The 22,763-nt window shown below is 40.0% G+C and overlaps 3 protein-coding genes and 1 long non-coding RNA gene across 8 annotated transcripts in view; 2 read left to right on the top strand and 2 right to left on the bottom strand.

The window, feature by feature from the left end:
• Positions 1 to 1,178: 1,178 nt before the first annotated feature.
• Positions 1,179 to 22,763, bottom strand: part of LOC139533491 (uncharacterized) — a 254,324-nt gene continuing 232,739 nt past the window's right edge. For 2 of the 4 annotated variants that reach the window (XR_011666772.1, XR_011666769.1), the window contains one exon: positions 1,179 to 1,363. The gene's annotated coding sequence lies outside the window, so the exon portion shown is untranslated. Of the gene's footprint in view, positions 1,375 to 22,763 lie in introns of all 4 variants that reach the window. The other 2 variants (XR_011666771.1, XR_011666770.1) reach the window with 2 other exon arrangements.
• The window catches only part of LOC139533493 (uncharacterized), a 254,354-nt gene continuing 233,308 nt past the window's right edge, over positions 1,718 to 22,763 (top strand). The window contains exons 1-3 of the long non-coding RNA XR_011666773.1: positions 1,718 to 1,849; positions 1,968 to 2,085; positions 2,136 to 2,227. This is a non-coding gene — a long non-coding RNA (uncharacterized lncRNA). The remainder of the gene's footprint in view (positions 1,850 to 1,967; positions 2,086 to 2,135; positions 2,228 to 22,763) is intronic.
• On the top strand, positions 2,210 to 3,747 carry LOC139534810 (uncharacterized). The gene is made up of 6 exons (XM_071334269.1): positions 2,210 to 2,679; positions 2,712 to 2,775; positions 2,808 to 2,935; positions 3,032 to 3,191; positions 3,225 to 3,348; positions 3,427 to 3,747. Exons 1-6 carry the CDS (start codon positions 2,235 to 2,237, stop codon positions 3,745 to 3,747), a joined length of 1,242 nt encoding a protein of 413 aa, XP_071190370.1. The 5' UTR covers positions 2,210 to 2,234.
• The window catches only part of dusp16 (dual specificity phosphatase 16), a 118,857-nt gene continuing 99,202 nt past the window's right edge, over positions 3,109 to 22,763 (bottom strand). For both annotated transcript variants that reach the window (XM_071331547.1, XM_071331548.1), the window contains exons 4-6: positions 10,862 to 11,040; positions 6,433 to 6,716; positions 3,109 to 5,849 (exon numbers count right to left, since the gene is read on the bottom strand). In XM_071331547.1, the coding sequence (XP_071187648.1) occupies positions 4,625 to 5,849; positions 6,433 to 6,716; positions 10,862 to 11,040 (1,688 nt within the window). In that variant the 3' untranslated portion in view covers positions 3,109 to 4,624. The remainder of the gene's footprint in view (positions 5,850 to 6,432; positions 6,717 to 10,861; positions 11,041 to 22,763) is intronic.

Here is a 22,763-nt window from a genome sequence, read left to right on the forward strand (position 1 = left end):
TTAGGATATTGATCATGTAAAGGATTGTATTACAGCGGGTTAGGATATTGATCATGTAAAGGATTGTATTACAGCAGGTTAGGATATTGATCATGTAAAGGATTGTATTACAGCAGGTTAGGATATTGATCATGTAAAGGATTGTATTACAGCAGTTAGGATATTATCATGTAAAGGATTGTATTACAGCGGATATTGATCATGTAAAGGATTGTATTACAGCGGGTTAGGATATTGATCATGTAAAGGATTGTATTACAGCAGTTAGGATATTGATCATGTAAAGGATTGTATTACAGCGGATATTGATCATGTAAAGGATTGTATTACAGCAGTTAGGATATTGATCATGTAAAGGATTGTATTACAGCGGATATTGATCATGTAAAGGATTGTATTACAGCAGTTAGGATATTGATCATGTAAAGGATTGTATTACAGAGGCTAGGATATTGATCATGTAAAGGATTGTATTACAGCAGTTAGGATATTGATCATGTAAAGGATTGTATTACAGAGGTCAGGATATTGATCATGTAAAGGATTGTATTACAGCAGGTTAGGATATTGATCATGTAAAGGATTGTATTACAGCAGTTAGGATATTGATCATGTAAAGGATTGTATTACAGAGGTTAGGATATTGATCATGTAAAGGATTGTTTTACAGCGGTTAGGATATTGATCATGTAAAGGATTGTATTACAGAGGCTAGGATATTGATCATGTAAAGGATTGTATTACAGAGGTTAGGATATTGATCATGTAAAGGATTGTATTACAGCAGGTTAGGATATTGATCATGTAAAGGATTGTATTACAGCGGATATTGATCATGTAAAGGATTGTATTACAGTGGATATTGATCATGTAAAGGATTGTATTACAGTGGATATTGATCATGTAAAGGATTGTATTACAGAGGATATTGATCATGTAAAGGATTGTATTACAGTGGATATTGATCATGTAAAGGATTGTATTACAGAGGTTAGGATATTGATCATGTAAAGGATTGTTTTACAGCGGTTAGGATATTGATCATGTAAAGGATTGTATTACAGTGGATATTGATCATGTAAAGGATTGTATTACAGTGGATATTGATCATGTAAAGGATTGTATTACAGCGGTTAAAGTACAGCATGTCAATGTTAGAAAATAAACCACATGTTGTGTACCGTTTCAGATTTTATTTCAACAGCTACATATACTGCCATCAGCTTCATCCAAATGTCCACATTGTCTGTTGTAAAACTAGCTATATTCTGGCACAGCAACAACAAACCCATAACAGACCTACTATCTCTCACACGTCCACACACCCATCCCAGACCTGACCCCTGACCTGAGACCAGTGGTCCTGACCCAGACCTGACCCCTGTCCTGAGACCAGTGGTCCTGACCCAGACCTGACCCCTGACCTGAGACCAGTGGTCCTGACCCAGACCTGACCCTGGTCCCTAGAAACCAGTGGTCCTGGCCCAGACCTGAACCCTGACCTGAGACCAGTGGTCCTGACCCAGACCTGACCCCTGTCCTGAGACCAGTGGTCCCATCCCTGACTTTAGTCAACATTGTCTGTTGTAAAACTAGCTATATTCTGACACAGCAACACAACCCCATAATAGACTCACCATCTCACACGTCCATATACTTAGGGAGCTGAACAGACGTCTCAGGTCAGGGTTCAGGTCTGGGTCAGGACTACTGGTCTCAGGTCTGGGTCAGGACCACTGATCTCAGGTCTGGGTTCAGGACCACTGGTCTCAGGTCAGGGTTCAGGTCTGGGATGGGACCACTGGTCTCAGGTCTGGGTCAGGACCACTGGTCTCAGGTCAGGGTTCGGGTCAGGACCACTGGTCTCAGGTCAGGGTTCAGGTCTGGATGGGACCACTGGTCTCAGGTCAGGGTTCAGGTCTGGGATGGGACCACTGGTCTCAGGTCAGGGTTCAGGTCTGGGTCAGGACCACTGGTCTCAGGTCAGGGTTCAGGACCACTGGTCTCAGGTCAGGGTTCAGGTCTGGGATGGGACCACTGGTCTCAGGTCAGGGTTCAGGTCTGGGTCAGGACCACTGGTCTCAGGTCAGGGTTCAGGTCTGGGATGGGACCACTGGTTTCAGGTCAGGGTTCAGGTCTGGGTCAGGACCACTGATCTCAGGTCAGGGTTCAGGACCACTGGTCTCAGGTCAGGGTTCAGGACCACTGGTCTCAGGTCAGGGTTCAGGTCAGGGATGGGACCACTGGTCTCAGGTCTGGGTCAGGACCACTGGTCTCAGGTCAGGGTTCAGGTCTGTGATGGGACCACTGGTCTCAGGTCAGCTGAAGTGGTAGAACTTATTCAAAGCCTTTACCACAGGTATCAGTCATTACATCATTCCTTTACCACAGGTATCAGTCATTACATCATTCCTTTACCACAGGTTTCAGTCATTACATCATTCCTTTACCACAGGTATCAATCATTACATCATTCCTTTACCACAGGTATCAATCATTACATCATTCCTTTACCACAGGTATCAATCATTACATCATTCCTTTACCACAGGTATCAGTCATTACATCATTCCTTTACCACAGGTATCAATCATTACATCATTCCTTTACCACAGGTATCAGTCATTACATCATTCCTTTACCACAGGTATCAGTCATTACATCATTCCTTTACCACAGGTGTCAATCATTACATCATTCCTTTACCACAGGTATCAATCATTACATCATTCCTTTACCACAGGTATCAATCATTACATCATTCCTTTACCACAGGTATCAGTCATTACATCATTCCTTTACCACAGGTATCAGTCATTACATCATTCCTTTACCACAGGTATCAATCATTACATCATTCCTTTACCACAGGTATCAATCATTACATCATTCCTTTACCACAGGTATCAATCATTACATCATTCCTTTACCACAGGTATCAGTCATTACATCATTCCTTTACCACAGGTATCAGTCATTACATCATTCCTTTACCACAGGTATCAGTCATTACATCATTCCTTTACCACAGGTATCAGTCATTACATCATTCCTTTACCACAGGTATCAGTCATTACATCATTCCTTTACCACAGGTATCAGTCATTACATCATTCCTTTACCACAGGTATCAATCATTACATCATTCCTTTACCACAGGTATCAGTCATTACATCATTCCTTTACCACAGGTATCTAGCCATTACATCATTCCTTTACCACAGGTATCAATCATTACATCATTCCTTTACCACAGGTATCAGTCATTACATCATTCCTTTACCACAGGTATCAATCATTACATCATTCCTTTACCAAACCATATCAGACAAAACCCACAACCACACCGTTCGTTAATAATATATAATGTTTAGCGCTTTAATCCAAAGTGATTTACAGTCATGCGTGCATACATTTTACGTCTAGGTGGCCCTGGGAATCGAACCTACAACCCTTGGGTACAAGCGCCATGCTCTACCAACTGAGCTGTTCGGGAGCTGTTCGGGAACTATTCGGGAGCTGTTCGGGAACTGTTCGGGAGCTGTTCGGGAACTGTTCGGGAACTGTTCGGGAGCTGTTCGGGAACTATTCGGGAGCTGTTCGGGAACTGTTCGGGAGCTGTTCGGGAACTGTTCGGGAGCTGTTCGGGAGCTGTTCGGGAACTGTTCGGGAACTGTTCGGGAGCTGTTCGGGAGCTGTTCGGGAACTGTTCGGTTGTTCAAGCATCTTTTCTTGCTGCTCAAATAAGACCTGAGATTTGAAATGTCAATCAGAAGAAGACAGAGGAACAGGAGAAGCCTCTAATTTGGATGTGTGAGGTATTGGATGATTTGACACAGGGATATCAAGGATCTCTGGTCTCGTTCTTCATAACGCTTCATAAAGACTTCTTAAGGCTTCATAAAGACTTCTTAAGGCTTCATAAAGACTTCTTAAGGCTTCATAAAGGCTTCATAAAGACTTCTTAAGGCTTCATAAAGACTTCTTAAGGCTTCATAAAGACTTCTTAAGGCTTCATAAAGACTTCATAAGGCTTCATAACGCTTCATAATGACTTCTTAAGGCTTCATAAAGACTTCTTAAGGCTTCATAAAGACTTTATAACGCTTCATAAAGACTTCATAAGGCTTCATAAAGACTTCTTAAGGCTTCATAAAGACTTCATAAGGCTTCATAAAGACTTCATAACGCTTCATAAAGACTTCTTAAGGCTTCATAAAGACTTCATAATGCTTCATAAAAGCTCCATGTATCCAACGCCAGGCAGACATCTACTGCTGTTGACGACGATCATCAACAATCAGAAATAAATGAAACAAAAGACTCAGTTTGTCTCAGTCCTCTCAGAGTTCACCTCTTCATTACATTCATCATCATCACACAGCTGCTTTCTGCTTCCAGGTCAAAGTTCAAACTACATTAATGCCAACTGTCGCGACACAAGTACACATAGAGCCGCTTAGATCAGTTCAAGGTTCAAGTCCCTAGTGGGATAATAAGACGCGTGCAGAACAAGTCCCTCAACACGGGTCTGATCTGGGGATGTTATACTCCCTAGAACGGACGTCTCCATTCAAATCAACGATTCCGTAATGGTGGCGGACTGGAGGCCATATTGTCCCTCTCAGGACACCTCTATGAGCTCCATGCTTCCTGAGAAGCTGCTGTGACTCCCCATCTCTTCCCTGGATCTCGTCTCCCTTCCTCCTCTCATCCTGTCTCCCAGTTCCATCTGACAGCTCCATCTCTTCAGCTGCTTCTCCAAGGTGCTCTCCTCGTGCCAGCTCCTCCGCGAGTCCCCGCGGTCGCCGTTCCTCTGCCGCCCGCGCCGCCGCACCTCCTCCAACCCCTGACTCACGCTGTACGCCGCCACGCTGCCACCCCCAAGAATGTTGGCCCCGCCTCCTAAGATGGCGGAGGTGGAGTAGAAGCGGTGCGACTCGGAGAGGTACCATCCCCCCGACGACACGGTGACGGGACCCAATAGGATGTCGGAGTGCCAGCCCTTCAGGGCGGAGCCTAGGTTAGGGGCGGGCTTGGACAGGTGCTGCTGGGAACGTGATAGGCCGAACAGGAAGCCGGTGGTGTGAGGAGTGTGGTTAGGCGTGGGGTTAGAGCTCTCCTCCATACTGCCGCTTCGGTGGAGCGGCTGGGAACAGGAGAGGGGCGGCGGAGGAGGCGTAGCCTGGCTGGGCTGCTTCATGCTGGGCTGGTTGGAGGTGGTGGTACTGGTAGTGGTACTGGTAGTGGTGCTGGTTCTGGTGGAGACTACAGGAGCAGCAGGGTCTGCGGCGCCGTCTTCCTGCTCCTTGTCAGGGCTCGGCTCCGGTGTCGACTGCTCTGACATCTCCTTCACGGGAGAGAACTGACACGGTTTCCCAGCAGGCTCCTTGAAGCTCCCGGATGGATTATAATACTCCTGGGCTCCGGGGTGGGATGTAGGGTGGGGGTACGGCCTCACGGGGGCGCTGCTGCCGCCTCCTGGCTCCCTGTACGACTTGATGTCCAGAGAGAAGGACCGTTTCAGCCGGGCAGCGCTGTCCTCCGTCCCCTGGTCCAGCTGGAGGCCCTGGAGAGCCTGGGCCAGGAGCCTCTCCTCTGGAGGCCAGGGGGCCAGGACACACGGCAGGGTCAGGGGCTCCAGCATGGCCAGGGCAGGGTCTGGGAGGCTGGGGGTAGGGTTAGGGGGGTCCTGCTCTAGTGGGGGGTGGAGGAGGGGACAGGGTTTGACCCCGATGGTCTCTCTGATCTCCGACCTTCCAGGAGTCTTGATCTTCTTCTCAAAGTCCAGCAGCTGACCCAGGAAGTTGAAGTTAGGAGAGATGGTGGGCCTCTTCTCCTTCACAAACCTTTGAGAGGAAAGACAGAAACACACAGGACATCGGTAGTGATGCTGTAACACACCGGGTTGTTCCAGAGTTGGGAAAACCTAGAGGGTCAAGGGTCAAGACAGGAGTCATTTCTAACGGTGTAACACAGGACATCAGTAGAGACGTTGCTGAGGCTACCATCACTAGAGCCCCTCACAGGGCTACCATCACAGTGCACTGTGTTCACTCAGGATGACAAGCTGGGCCTTTCATGGGGTCATGTGACACACAGCGTTGTTTAATCAGGGGTCATGTGAGAGGATGGGTTCATTAAGACAGACAGGAAGAGGGGGTTCCCTGTTAGTTACGGAGAACTTGGAGGAGGTGGTTGATTAGTGGTCAAGTCCATAAGCAGGAAGATGACTTGTACATGAGGCCTGGTGCATAACGGAAGGTTTTCCTTATTGTGGTCCTACGAGTTTCATTCATCTCACCTGTACATCTTTATTATGGTCCTACGAGGTTCATTCATCTCACCTGTAAATCTTTATTATGTTCCTACAGGTTCATTCATCTCACCTGTAAATCTTTATTATGGTCCTACAGGGTTCATTCATCTCACCTGTAAGCTTCGTCTAGTGACATGTCCATCCTCGTCATGATGTAAGCGATAGCGATGGTTGCCGAGCGGGAGATGCCAGCCAGACAGTGGACCAGCACACAGGCGTCGGAGGCTTTGGCCTTCTCTATGAACTCTACAGATCTGTCCAACCAGGGGAGGATCTTCTCACAGAAGCTGTCGTTGACAGGAACTCGCAGGAAGTGAGACTCAGCGATGTAGTCTGGTTTGGGACATGTGTTACTGGCATTCAGGACGTACGCTATCTCATTCTGCTGCATTACTTCCTGCAGAGGAGGGAGGAATACAGCTGGTTAGAAGGCTTTACACACATCACTTCCTGCAGAGGGGGGAGGAATACAGCTGGTTAGAAGGCTTTACACACATCACTTCCTGCAGAGGGGGGAGGAATACAGCTGGTTAGAAGGCTTTACACACATCACTTCCTGTAGAGGAGGGAGGAATACAGCTGGTTAGAATGCTTTACATACATCACTTCCTGTAGAGGAGGGAGGAATACAGCTGGTTAGAATGCTTTACACACATCACTTCCTGTAGAGGAGGGAGGAATACAGCTGGTTAGAAGGCTTTACACACATCACTTCCTGCAGAGGAGGGAGGAATACAGCTGGTTAGAATGCTTTACACACATCACTTCCTGTAGAGGAGGGAGGAATACAGCTGGTTAGAATGCTTTACACACATCACTTCCTGCAGAGGAGGGAGGAATACAGCTGGTTAGAATGCTTTACACACATCACTTCCTGTAGAGGAGGGAGGAATACAGCTGGTTAGAATGCTTTACACACATCACTTCCTGTAGAGGAGGGAGGAATACAGCTGGTTAGAATGCTTTACACACATCACTTCCTGTAGAGGAGGGAGGAATACAGCTGGTTAGAATGCTTTACACACATCACTTCCTGTAGAGGAGGGAGGAATACAGCTGGTTAGAATGCTTTACACACATCACTTCCTGCAGAGGAGGGAGGAATACAGCTGGTTAGAATGCTTTACACACATCACTTCCTGTAGAGGAGGGAGGAATACAGCTGGTTAGAATGCTTTACACACATCACTTCCTGCAGAGGAGGGAGGAATACAGCTGGTTAGAATGCTTTACACACATCACTTCCTGTAGAGGAGGGAGGAATACAGCTGGTTAGAATGCTTTACACACATCACTTCCTGTAGAGGAGGGAGGAATACAGCTGGTTAGAATGCTTTACACACATCACTTCCTGCAGAGGAGGGAGGAATACAGCTGGTTAGAATGCTTTACACACATCACTTCCTGCAGAGGAGGGAGGAATACAGCTGGTTAGAATGCTTTACACACATCACTTCCTGTAGAGGAGGGAGGAATACAGCTGGTTAGAATGCTTTACATACATCACTTCCTGTAGAGGAGGGAGGAATACAGCTGGTTAGAATGCTTTACACACATCACTTCCTGTAGAGGAGGGAGGAATACAGCTGGTTAGAATGCTTTACACACATCACTTCCTGTAGAGGAGGGAGGAATACAGCTGGTTAGAATGCTTTACACACATCACTTCCTGTAGAGGAGGGAGGAATACAGCTGGTTAGAATGCTTTACACACATCACTTCCTGTAGAGGAGGGAGGAATACAGCTGGTTAGAATGCTTTACACACATCACTTCCTGCAGAGGAGGGAGGAATACAGCTGGTTAGAATGCTTTACACACATCACTTCCTGCAGAGGAGGGAGGAATACAGCTGGTTAGAATGCTTTACACACATCACTTCCTGTAGAGGAGGGAGGAATACAGCTGGTTAGAATGCTTTACACACATCACTTCCTGCAGAGGAGGGAGGAATACAGCTGGTTAGAAGGCTTTACACACATCACTTCCTGTAGAGGAGGGAGGAATACAGCTGGTTAGAATGCTTTACACACATCACTTCCTGTAGAGGAGGGAGGAATACAGCTGGTTAGAATGCTTTACACACATCACTTCCTGCAGAGGAGGGAGGAATACAGCTGGTTAGAAGGCTTTACACACATCACTTCCTGCAGAGGAGGGAGGAATACAGCTGGTTAGAAGGCTTTACACACATCACTTCCTGCAGAGGAGGGAGGAATACAGCTGGTTAGAAGGCTTTACACACATCACTTCCTGCAGAGGAGGGAGGAATACAGCTGGTTAGAATGCTTTACACACATCACTTCCTGCAGAGGAGGGAGGAATACAGCTGGTTAGAATGCTTTACACACATCACTTCCTGTAGAGGAGGGAGGAATACAGCTGGTTAGAATGCTTTACACACATCACTTCCTGTAGAGGAGGGAGGAATACAGCTGGTTAGAATGCTTTACACACATCACTTCCTGTAGAGGAGGGAGGAATACAGCTGGTTAGAAGGCTTTACACACATCACTTCCTGCAGAGGAGGGAGGAATACAGCTGGTTAGAATGCTTTACACACATCACTTCCTGTAGAGGAGGGAGGAATACAGCTGGTTAGAATGCTTTACACACATCACTTCCTGTAGAGGAGGGAGGAATACAGCTGGTTAGAATGCTTTACACACATCACTTCCTGCAGAGGAGGGAGGAATACAGCTGGTTAGAATGCTTTACACACATCACTTCCTGCAGAGGAGGGAGGAATACAGCTGGTTAGAATGCTTTACACACATCACTTCCTGTAGAGGAGGGAGGAATACAGCTGGTTAGAATGCTTTACACACATCACTTCCTGTAGAGGAGGGAGGAATACAGCTGGTTAGAATGCTTTACACACATCACTTCCTGCAGAGGAGGGAGGAATACAGCTGGTTAGAATGCTTTACACACATCACTTCCTGCAGAGGAGGGAGGAATACAGCTGGTTAGAATGCTTTACACACATCACTTCCTGTAGAGGAGGGAGGAATACAGCTGGTTAGAATGCTTTACACACATCACTTCCTGCAGAGGAGGGAGGAATACAGCTGGTTAGAATGCTTTACACACATCACTTCCTGTAGAGGAGGGAGGAATACAGCTGGTTAGAATGCTTTACACACATCACTTCCTGTAGAGGAGGGAGGAATACAGCTGGTTAGAATGCTTTACATACATCACTTCCTGTAGAGGAGGGAGGAATACAGCTGGTTAGAATGCTTTACATACATCACTTCCTGTAGAGGAGGGAGGAATACAGCTGGTTAGAAGGCTTTACACACATCACTTCCTGCAGAGGAGGGAGGAATACAGCTGGTTAGAAGGCTTTACACACATCACTTCCTGCAGAGGAGGGAGGAATACAGCTGGTTAGAATGCTTTACACACATCACTTCCTGCAGAGGAGGGAGGAATACAGCTGGTTAGAATGCTTTACACACATCACTTCCTGTAGAGGAGGGAGGAATACAGCTGGTTAGAATGCTATATAGTAATATATAAACTAGATATCCTATAATATATAGTAATATATAAACTAGATATCCTATAATATATAGTAATATATAAACTAGATATCCTATAATATATAGTAATATATAAACTAGATATCCTATAATATATAGTAATATATAAACTAGATATCCTATAATATATAGTAATATATAAACTAGATATCCTATAATATATAGTAATATATAAACTAGATATCCTATAATATATAGTAATATATAAACTAGATATCCTATAATATATAGTAATATATAAACTAGATATCCTATAATATATAGTAATATATAAACTAGATATCCTATAATATATAGTAATATATAAACTAGATATCCTATAATATATAGTAATATATAAACTAGATATCCTATAATATATAGTAATATATAAACTAGATATCCTATAATATATAGTAATATATAAACTAGATATCCTATAATATATAGTAATATATAAACTAGATATCCTATAATATATAGTAATATATAAACTAGATATCCTATAATATATAGTAATATATAAACTAGATATCCTATAATATATAGTAATATATAAACTAGATATCCTATAATATATAGTAATATATAAACTAGATATCCTATAATATATAGTAATATATAAACTAGATATCCTATAATATATAGTAATATATAAACTAGATATCCTATAATATATAGTAATATATAAACTAGATATCCTATAATATATAGTAATATATAAACTAGATATCCTATAATATATAGTAATATATAAACTAGATATCCTATAATATATAGTAATATATAAACTAGATATCCTATAATATATAGTAATATATAAACTAGATATCCTATAATATATAGTAATATATAAACTAGATATCCTATAATATATAGTAATATATAAACTAGATATCCTATAATATATAGTAATATATAAACTAGATATCCTATACTATATAGTAATATATAAACTAGATATCCTATACTATATAGTAATATATAAACTAGATATCCTATAATATATCTCATACCATGTTGAGTACGTCTCTCTGACAGCCCAGGTAAAGGTGAGGCAGGATACGTGTTGGCCCAGAGGTGTTGAGGGGCAGGCAGGGCTGAGAGAAGCAGGTGGGGACCAGGCAGGACGTGGCCAAAAGAGCCTTACCTTCACACAGACCTGGAAACAGCTGGGAAAACGCTGAGAAACCACCTGCAGACACACAGAAACATCCCAATCAAATACAGGAAGACAGAGGTTACTGTATTAGAGATACTAGAGGTTACTGTATTAGAGATACTAGAGGTTACTGTATTAGAGATACTAGAGGTTACTGTATTAGAGATACTAGAGGTTACTGTATTAGATAAACTAGAGGTTACTGTATTAGATAAACTAGAGGTTACTGTATTAGAGATACTAGAGGTTACTGTATTAGAGATACTAGAGGTTACTGTATTAGATAAACTAGAGGTTACTGTATTAGAGATACTAGAGGTTACTGTATTAGAGATACTAGAGGTTACTGTATTAGATAAACTAGAGGTTACTGTATTAGATAAACTAGAGGTTACTGTATTAGAGATACTAGAGGTTACTGTATTAGAGATACTAGAGGTTACTGTATTAGATAAACTAGAGGTTACTGTATTAGAGATACTAGAGGTTACTGTATTAGATAAACTAGAGGTTACTGTATTAGATAAACTAGAGGTTACTGTATTAGAGATACTAGAGGTTACTGTATTAGAGATACTAGAGGTTACTGTATTAGAGATACTAGAGGTTACTGTATTAGAGATACTAGAGGTTACTGTATTAGAGATACTAGAGGTTACTGTATTAGATAAACTAGAGGTTACTGTATTAGAGATACTAGAGGTTACTGTATTAGAGATACTAGAGGTTACTGTATTAGATAAACTAGAGGTTACTGTATTAGAGATACTAGAGGTTACTGTATTAGAGATACTAGAGGTTACTGTATTAGATAAACTAGAGGTTACTGTATTAGAGATACTAGAGGTTACTGTATTAGAGATACTAGAGGTTACTGTATTAGATAAACTAGAGGTTACTGTATTAGATAAACTAGAGGTTACTGTATTAGAGATACTAGAGGTTACTGTATTAGAGATACTAGAGGTTACTGTATTAGATAAACTAGAGGTTACTGTATTAGAGATACTAGAGGTTACTGTATTAGATAAACTAGAGGTTACTGTATTAGATAAACTAGAGGTTACTGTATTAGAGATACTAGAGGTTACTGTATTAGAGATACTAGAGGTTACTGTATTAGAGATACTAGAGGTTACTGTATTAGAGATACTAGAGGTTACTGTATTAGAGATACTAGAGGTTACTGTATTAGATAAACTAGAGGTTACTGTATTAGAGATACTAGAGGTTACTGTATTAGAGATACTAGAGGTTACTGTATTAGATAAACTAGAGGTTACTGTATTAGAGATACTAGAGGTTACTGTATTAGATAAACTAGAGGTTACTGTATTAGATAAACTAGAGGTTACTGTATTAGAGATACTAGAGGTTACTGTATTAGATAAACTAGAGGTTACTGTATTAGAGATACTAGAGGTTACTGTATTAGATAAACTAGAGGTTACTGTATTAGAGATACTAGAGGTTACTGTATTAGATAAACTAGAGGTTACTGTATTAGAGATACTAGAGGTTACTGTATTAGATAAACTAGAGGTTACTGTATTAGAGATACTAGAGGTTACTGTATTAGATAAACTAGAGGTTACTGTATTAGAGATACTAGAGGTTACTGTATTAGATAAACTAGAGGTTACTGTATTAGATAAACTAGAGGTTACTGTATTAGAGATACTAGAGGTTACTGTATTAGATAAACTAGAGGTTACTGTATTAGAGATACTAGAGGTTACTGTATTAGATAAACTAGAGGTTACTGTATTAGATAAACTAGAGGTTACTGTATTAGAGATACTAGAGGTTACTGTATTAGAGATACCAGAGGTTACTGTATTAGAGATACTAGAGGTTACTGTATTAGAGATACTAGAGGTTACTGTATTATAGATAATAGAGGTTACTGTATTAGATAAACTAGAGGTTACTGTATTAGATAAACTAGAGGTTACTGTATTAGAGATACTAGAGGTTACTGTATTAGATAAACTAGAGGTTACTGTATTAGATAAACTAGAGGTTACTGTATTAGAGATACTAGAGGTTACTGTATTAGAGATACCAGAGGTTACTGTATTAGAGATACTAGAGGTTACTGTATTAGAGATACTAGAGGTTACTGTATTATAGATAATAGAGGTTACTGTATTAGAGACACTAGAGGTTACTGTATTAGAGATACTAGAGGTTACTGTATTAGAGACACTAGAGGTTACTGTATTAGAGATACTAGAGGTTACTGTATTAGACACACTCGAGGTTACTGTATTACACATACTAGAGGTTACTGTATTACACATACTAGAGGTTACTGTATTAGAGATACTAGAGGTTACTGTATTAGAGACACTAGAGGTTACTGTATTAGAGATACTAGAGGTTACTGTATTAGAGATATGAGAGGTTACTGTATTAGAGATACTAGAGGTTACTGTATTAGAGATAATAGAGGTTACTGTATTAGAGATCACACTAGAGGTTACTGTATTAGAGATACTAGAGGTTACTGTATTAGAGACACTAGAGGTTACTGTATTAAAGATACTAGAGGTTACTGTATTAGAGATACTAGAGGTTACTGTATTAGAGACACTAGAGGTTACTGTATTAAAGATACTAGAGGTTACTGTATTAGAGATACTAGAGGTTACTGTATTAGAGACACTAGAGGTTACTGTATTAGAGATCACACTAGAGGTTACTGTATTAGAGATACTAGAGGTTACTGTATTAGAGATACTAGAGGTTACTGTATTATAGATAATAGAGGTTACTGTATTAAGAGATACTAGAGGTTACTGTATTAAAGATACGAGAGGTTACTGTATTGGAGACACTAGAGGTTACTGTATTAGAGGTACTAGAGGTTACTGTATTAGAGATCACAATAGAGGTTACTGTATTAGAGATACTAGAGGTTACTGTATTAAAGATACGAGAGGTTACTGTATTAAAGATACTAGAGGTTACTGTATTAAAGATACGAGAGGTTACTGTATTAGAGCTACTAGAGGTTACTGTATTAGAGGTACTAGAGGTTACTGTATTAGAGATCACAATAGAGGTTACTGTATTAAAGATACTAGAGGTTACTGTATTAAAGATACTAGAGGTTACTGTATTAAAGACACTAGAGGTTACTGTATTAGAGATACTAGAGGTTACTGTATTAGAGATACTAGAGGTTACTGTATTAGAGATACTAGAGGTTACTGTATTACACATACTAGAGGTTACTGTATTAGAGATACTAGAGGTTACTGTATTAGAGATACTAGAGGTTACTGTATTACACATACTAGAGGTTAATGTATTAGAGATACTAGAGGTTACTGTATTAGAGATACTAGAGGTTACTGTATTAGAGATAATAGAGGTTACTGTATTAGAGATAATAGAGGTTACTGTATTAAGAGATACTAGAGGTTACTGTATTAAAGATACGAGAGGTTACTGTATTGGAGTTACTAGAGGTTACTGTATTAGAGGTACTAGAGGTTACTGTATTAGAGATCACAATAGAGGTTACTGTATTAGAGATACTAGAGGTTACTGTATTGAAGATACGAGAGGTTACTTTATTAAAGATACTAGAGGTTACTGTATTAAAGATACGAGAGGTTACTGTATTAGAGATACTAGAGGTTACTGTATTAGAGGTACTAGAGGTTACTGTATTAGAGATCACAATAGAGGTTACTGTATTAAAGATACTAGAGGTTACTGTATTAAAGATACTAGAGGTTACTGTATTAAAGACACTAGAGGTTACTGTATTAGAGATACTAGAGATTACTGTATTAGAGATATTAGAGGTTACTGTATTAAAGATACTAGAGGTTACTGTATTAGACATACTAGAGTTTACTGTATTAGAGACACTAGAGGTTACTGTATTAGAGATACTAGAGGTTACTGTATTAGAGATACTAGAGGTTACTGTATTAGAGATACTAGAGATTACTGTATTACACATACTAGAGGTTACTGTATTAGAGATACTAGAGGTTACTGTATTAGAGATACTAGAGGTTACTGTATTACACATACTAGAGGTTAATGTATTAGAGATACTAGAGGTTACTGTATTAGAGATACTAGAGGTTACTGTATTAGAGATAATAGAGGTTACTGTATTAGATATACTAGAGGTTACTGTATTAGAGATACTAGCGGTTACTGTATTAGAGATAATAGAGGTTACTGTATTAGAGATACTAGAGGTTACTGTATTAGAGATACTAGAGGTTACTGTATTAGAGATACTAGAGGTTACTGTATTAGAGATAATAGAGGTTACTGTATTAGAGACACTAGAGGTTACTGTATTAGAGATACTAGAGGTTACTGTATTAGAGATAATAGAGGTTACTGTATTAGAGATCACACTAGAAGTTACGCATCAGACTTGGTGTGAATGATAAATGCATCAAAATCGTAATCTTATATTTTTGGGGGAATTCGGACGAAAACATCGCAACATAGTTGGTGAAAAAAAGTTCTTTAGTAACAAACTCTTATCTCACAAAGAAGACTTGCACCATCATAAGGCAATACAAGCAGGCTCTGATATTGTACACTAAATCTGCCTAGCAACAGCAGCCAACCTGAATGGCTGTGGTGTACATGATTATCTAGTGGTGTTTATAGAGGACCAACCAGACCTGCTGAGTTCATTACACAATACTGATACACTGCCTTCAGCACCCAGCGACACACACACACACACACACACACACACACACACACACACACACACACACACACACACACACATAGAAACACACACACACACACACACGGAAACACACACACACACACGGAAACACACACACACACACACACACACACACGGAAACACACACACACACACATGGAAACACACACACACACACATGGAAACACACACACACACACACACACACGCACACGGAAATGGAAACACACACACACACACACACACACGGAAACACACACACACACACGGAAACACACACACACACACACACAGAAACACACACTCACACACATGGAAACACACACACACACACACACACACACGGAAACACACACACACACACGGAAACACACACTCACACACATGGAAACACACACACACACACACACACACACACACACACACACACACACACACACACACACACACACACACACACACACACACACATCAGCCGCCTGCACTAGCCGACCCTCAGACAAGCCCAGTCCTAGTTGCTTGGCAACCCGTGTACCCATGTCTCTCCAGCCTCTCCTTCAGATCTGTTGGTACATGGATCCATCCTAAAGGGAAGCCCTTTCCCTGCATAGGAAGTGCTGTTGACCAGAGCCCCATGGGCTATATAGGGAATAGGGTGTTGACCAGAGCCCCATGGGCTATATAGGGAATAGGGTGTTGACCAGAGCCCCGTGGGCTATATAGGGAATAGGGTGTTGACCAGAGCCCCATGGGCTACATAGGGAATAGGGTGTCATTTAGGACTCAGGAGGACTTCATGAGGAAGTGCTGTTGACCAGAGCCCCATGGGCTACATAGGGAATAGGGTGTCATTTAGGACCCAGGAGGACTTCCTGAGGAAATGTTCTTAAAGCTCACAGAAACAACCACATCATGCATCTGTCCTCATATCTCTCCCCTCCTCTCTCCACATCTCTCCTGCTCTCTCCACCTCTCCCCTCCTCTCTCCTCCTCTCCCCTCCTCTTTCCTCATCTCTCCACCTCTCCCCTCCTTTCTCCTCGTCTCTCCTCATCTCTCCACCTCTCCCCTCCTTTCTCCTCGTCTCTCCTCCTCTCTCCACCTCTCCTCCTCTCTCTACCTCTCCTCGTCTCTCCACCTCTCTCCACCTTTCTCCTCATCACTCTGCCTCTCTCCACTTGTATCTACCTCTCCCTTCCTCTCTCCTCCTCTCTCCACCTCTCCCCTCCTGTCTTCACCTCTCCTCGTCTCTCCTCGTCTCTCCACCTCTCCCCTCCTCTCTCCACCTCTCCTCATCTCTCCTCCTCTCTCCACCTCCCCTCCTCCACCTCTCTCCACCTCTCCCCTCCTCTACACCTCTCTCCTCCTCTCTCCACCTCTCCCCTCCTCTCCACCTCTCTCCTCCTCTCTCCACCTCTCTCCACCTCTCCTCGTCTCTCCTCCTCTCCACCTCTCTCCTCCTCTCTCCACCTCTCTCCTCCTTTCTCCACCTCTCTCCTCCTTTCCTCCTCCTCTCTCCTCCTCTCCACTTCTCTCCACCTCTCCTTTCTCCTCGTCTCTCCACCTCCCTCCTCGTCTCTCCACCTCTCTCCTCGTCACTCTGCCCCTCCACCGCTCTCTTCCGCTCTCCTAGTCTCTCCACCTCTCTCCTTGTCACTCTGCCCCTCCACCGCTCTCTTCCGCTCTCCTCGTCTCTCCTCTTCTCTCCACCTCTCTCCACCTCTCTCCACCTCACTCACATTACAACAATACTGATGAACACATCTGATGTATAAGATACAGGATGGATGTACAGCTGTGTATTGTATCCAGGGTTAGGATCCTTCCTCTGTGGGGAATAAACAGAGACTCTACAGGAAGTGGAAGCTTAGTGGGTTGAGTGACACACTGGAAGTTTGATCAGTCTCCTTTCAACACGGTCACTTCCCCATAGCAACCGTCAAGCTGCTGGATCAATGTCCACACTGCAACGTACTGTAGCTGTCACGCCCTGCCCATAGAGAGGCTTTTATTCTCTATGTTGGTTAGGCCAGGGTGTGACGAGGGTGGGCATTCTAGTTTCTTTGTTTCTATGTAGTTAGATTCAGTGACATGTGACTGTATTGTTTGTCAGGTCAGAGGGCCAACAGCAGAATAATTAACTTCTCTCCAGGGAGAGTTATAATGTCTGATGTCATGTTATAACCTGAGGTTGTTATAATGAGTTATAATGTCTGATGTCATGTTATAACCTGATGTTGTTATAATGAGTTATAATGTCTGATGTCATGTTATAACCTGATGATGTTACAGGGAGAGTTATAATGTCTGGTGTCATGTGATGTTGTTACAGGGAGAGTTATAATGTCTGATGTCATGTTATAACCTGATGTTGTTATAATGAGTTATAATGTCTGATGTCATGTTATAACCTGATGTTGATACAGGGAGAGTTATAATGTCTGATGTCATGTTATAACCTGATGTTGATACAGGGAGAGTTATAATGTCTGATGTCATGTTATAACCTGATGTTGTTACAAGGAGAGTTATAATGTCTGATGTCATGTTATAACCTGATGATGATACAGGGAGAGTTATAATGTCTGATGTCATGTTATAACCTGATGTTGATACAGGGAGAGTTATAATGTCTGATGTCATGTTATAACCTGATGATGTTACAGGGGGAGTTATAATGTCTGATGTCATGTTATAACCTGATGTTGTTATAATGAGTTATAATGTCTGATGTCATGTTATAACCTCATGATGTTACAGGGAGAGTTATAATGTCTGATGTCATGTTATAACCTGATGTTGTTATAATGAGTTATAATGTCTGATGTCATGTTATAACCTGATGTTGTTACTGGGAGAGTTATAATGTCTGATGTCATGTTATAACCTGATGTTGTTATAATGAGTTATAATGTCTGATGTCATGTTATAACCTGATGTTGTTACAGGGAGAGTTATAATGTCTGATGTCATGTTATAACCTGATGTTGTTATAATGAGTTATAATGTCTGATGTCATGTTATAACCTGATGTTGTTATAATGAGTTATAATGTCTGATGTCATGTTATAACCTGATGTTGTTACAGGGAGAGTTATAATGTCTGATGTCATGTTATAACCTGATGTTGTTATAATGAGTTATAATGTCTGATGTCATGTTATAACCTGATGTTGATACAGGGAGAGTTATAATGTCTGATGTCATGTTATAACCTGATGTTGTTATAATGAGTTATAATGTCTGATGTCATGTTATAACCTGATGTTGTTATAATGAGTTATAATGTCTGATGTCATGTTATAACCTGATGTTGTTATAATGAGTTATAATGTCTGATGTCATGTTATAACCTGATGTTGATACAGGGAGAGTTATAATGTCTGATGTCATGTTATAACCTGATGTTGTTACAGGGAGTTATAATGTCTGATGTCATGTTATAACCTGATGTTGTTACAGGGAGAGTTATAATGTCTGGTGTCATGTTATAACCTGAGGTTGTTATAATGAGTTATAATGTCTGATGTCATGTTATAACCTGATGTTGTTACAGGGAGAGTTATAATGTCTGATGTCATGTTATAACCTGATGTTGTTATAATGAGTTATAATGTCTGATGTCATGTTATAACCTGATGTTGTTATAATGAGTTATAATGTCTGATGTCATGTTATAACCTGATGTTGTTACAAGGAGAGTTATAATGTCTGATGTCATGTTATAACCTGATGTTGTTACAGGGAGAGTTATAATGTCTGATGTCATGTTATAACCTGAGGTTGTTATAATGAGTTATAATGTCTGATGGCATGTTATAACCTGATGATGTTACAGGGGGAGTTATAATGTCTGATATCATGTTATAACCTGATGTTGTTATAATGAGTTATAATGTCTGATGTCATGTTATAACCTGATGTTGTTACAGGGAGAGTTATAATGTCTGATGTCATGTTATAACCTGATGTTGTTATAATGAGTTATAATGTCTGATGTCATGTTATAACCTGATGTTGTTATAATGAGTTATAATGTCTGATGTCATGTTATAACCTGAGGTTGTTACAGGGGGAGTTATAATGTCTGATGTCATGTTATAACCTGAGGTTGTTATAATGAGTTATAATGTCTGATGGCATGTTATAACCTGATGATGTTACAGGGGGAGTTATAATGTCTGATGTCATGTTATAACCTGATGTTGTTATAATGAGTTATAATGTCTGATGTCATGTTAACCTGATGTTGTTATAATGAGTTATAATGTCTGATGTCATGTTATAACCTGATGTTGTTATAATGAGTTATAATGTCTGATGTCATGTTATAACCTGATGTTGTTATAATGAGTTATAATGTCTGATGTCATGTTATAACCTGATGTTGTTATAATGAGTTATAATGTCTGATGTCATGTTATAACCTGATGTTGTTACAGGGAGAGTTATAATGTCTGATGTCATGTTATAACCTGATGTTGTTACAGGGAGTTATAATGTCTGATGTCATGTTATAACCTGATGTTGTTATAATGAGTTATAATGTCTGATGTCATGTTATAACCTGATGTTGATACAGGGAGAGTTATAATGTCTGATGTCATGTTATAACCTGATGTTGTTATAATGAGTTATAATGTCTGATGTCATGTTATAACCTGATGTTGTTATAATGAGTTATAATGTCTGATGTCATGTTATAACCTGATGTTGTTATAATGAGTTATAATGTCTGATGTCATGTTATAACCTGATGTTGATACAGGGAGAGTTATAATGTCTGATGTCATGTTATAACCTGATGTTGTTATAATGAGTTATAATGTCTGATGTCATGTTATAACCTGATGTTGTTATAATGAGTTATAATGTCTGATGTCATGTTATAACCTGATGTTGTTATAATGAGTTATAATGTCTGATGTCATGTTATAACCTGATGTTGATACAGGGAGAGTTATAATGTCTGATGTCATGTTATAACCTGATGTTGTTACAGGGAGTTATAATGTCTGATGTCATGTTATAACCTGATGTTGTTACAGGGAGAGTTATAATGTCTGGTGTCATGTTATAACCTGAGGTTGTTATAATGAGTTATAATGTCTGATGTCATGTTATAACCTGATGTTGTTACAGGGAGAGTTATAATGTCTGATGTCATGTTATAACCTGATGTTGTTATAATGAGTTATAATGTCTGATGTCATGTTATAACCTGATGTTGTTATAATGAGTTATAATGTCTGATGTCATGTTATAACCTGATGTTGTTACAAGGAGAGTTATAATGTCTGATGTCATGTTATAACCTGATGTTGTTACAGGGAGAGTTATAATGTCTGATGTCATGTTATAACCTGAGGTTGTTATAATGAGTTATAATGTCTGATGGCATGTTATAACCTGATGATGTTACAGGGGGAGTTATAATGTCTGATATCATGTTATAACCTGATGTTGTTATAATGAGTTATAATGTCTGATGTCATGTTATAACCTGATGTTGTTACAGGGAGAGTTATAATGTCTGATGTCATGTTATAACCTGATGTTGTTATAATGAGTTATAATGTCTGATGTCATGTTATAACCTGATGTTGTTATAATGAGTTATAATGTCTGATGTCATGTTATAACCTGAGGTTGTTACAGGGGGAGTTATAATGTCTGATGTCATGTTATAACCTGAGGTTGTTATAATGAGTTATAATGTCTGATGGCATGTTATAACCTGATGATGTTACAGGGGGAGTTATAATGTCTGATGTCATGTTATAACCTGATGTTGTTATAATGAGTTATAATGTCTGATGTCATGTTAACCTGATGTTGTTATAATGAGTTATAATGTCTGATGTCATGTTATAACCTGATGTTGTTATAATGAGTTATAATGTCTGATGTCATGTTATAACCTGATGTTGTTATAATGAGTTATAATGTCTGATGTCATGTTATAACCTGATGTTGTTATAATGAGTTATAATGTCTGATGTCATGTTATAACCTGATGTTGTTACAGGGAGAGTTATAATGTCTGATGTCATGTTATAACCTGATGTTGTTACAGGGAGTTATAATGTCTGATGTCATGTTATAACCTGATGTTGTTATAATGAGTTATAATGTCTGATGTCATGTTATAACCTGATGTTGTTACAGGGAGAGTTATAATGTCTGATGTCATGTTATAACCTGATGTTGTTACAAGGAGAGTTATAATGGCTGATGTCATGTTATAACCTGATGTTGTTACAGGGAGAGTTATAATGTCTGATGTCATGTTATAACCTGATGTTGTTATAATGAGTTATAATGTCTGATGTCATGTCATAACCTGATGTTCTTACAGGGGGAGTTATAATGTCTGATGTCATGTTATAACCTGATGTTGTTATAATGAGTTATAATGTCTGATGTCATGTTATAACCTGATGTTGTTATAATGAGTTATAATGTCTGATGTCATGTTATAACCTGATGTTGTTACAGGGAGAGTTATAATGTCTGATGTCATGTTATAACCTGATGTTGTTATAATGAGTTATAATGTCTGATGTCATGTCATAACCTGATGTTCTTACAGGGGGAGTTATAATGTCTGATGTCATGTTATAACCTGATGTTGTTATAATGAGTTATAATGTCTGATGTCATGTTATAACCTGATGATGATACAGGGAGAGTTATAATGTCTGATGTCATGTTATAACCTGATGTTGATACAGGGAGAGTTATAATGTCTGATGTCATGTTATAACCTGATGATGTTACAGGGGGAGTTATAATGTCTGATGTCATGTTATAACCTGATGTTGTTATAATGAGTTATAATGTCTGATGTCATGTTATAACCTCATGATGTTACAGGGAGAGTTATAATGTCTGATGTCATGTTATAACCTGATGTTGTTATAATGAGTTATAATGTCTGATGTCATGTTATAACCTGATGTTGTTACTGGGAGAGTTATAATGTCTGATGTCATGTTATAACCTGATGTTGTTATAATGAGTTATAATGTCTGATGT

The sequence above is a fragment of the Salvelinus alpinus genome, chromosome 11, assembly GCF_045679555.1.
Source record: "Salvelinus alpinus chromosome 11, SLU_Salpinus.1, whole genome shotgun sequence".
Taxonomy (NCBI): Eukaryota; Metazoa; Chordata; class Actinopteri; order Salmoniformes; family Salmonidae; genus Salvelinus; species Salvelinus alpinus.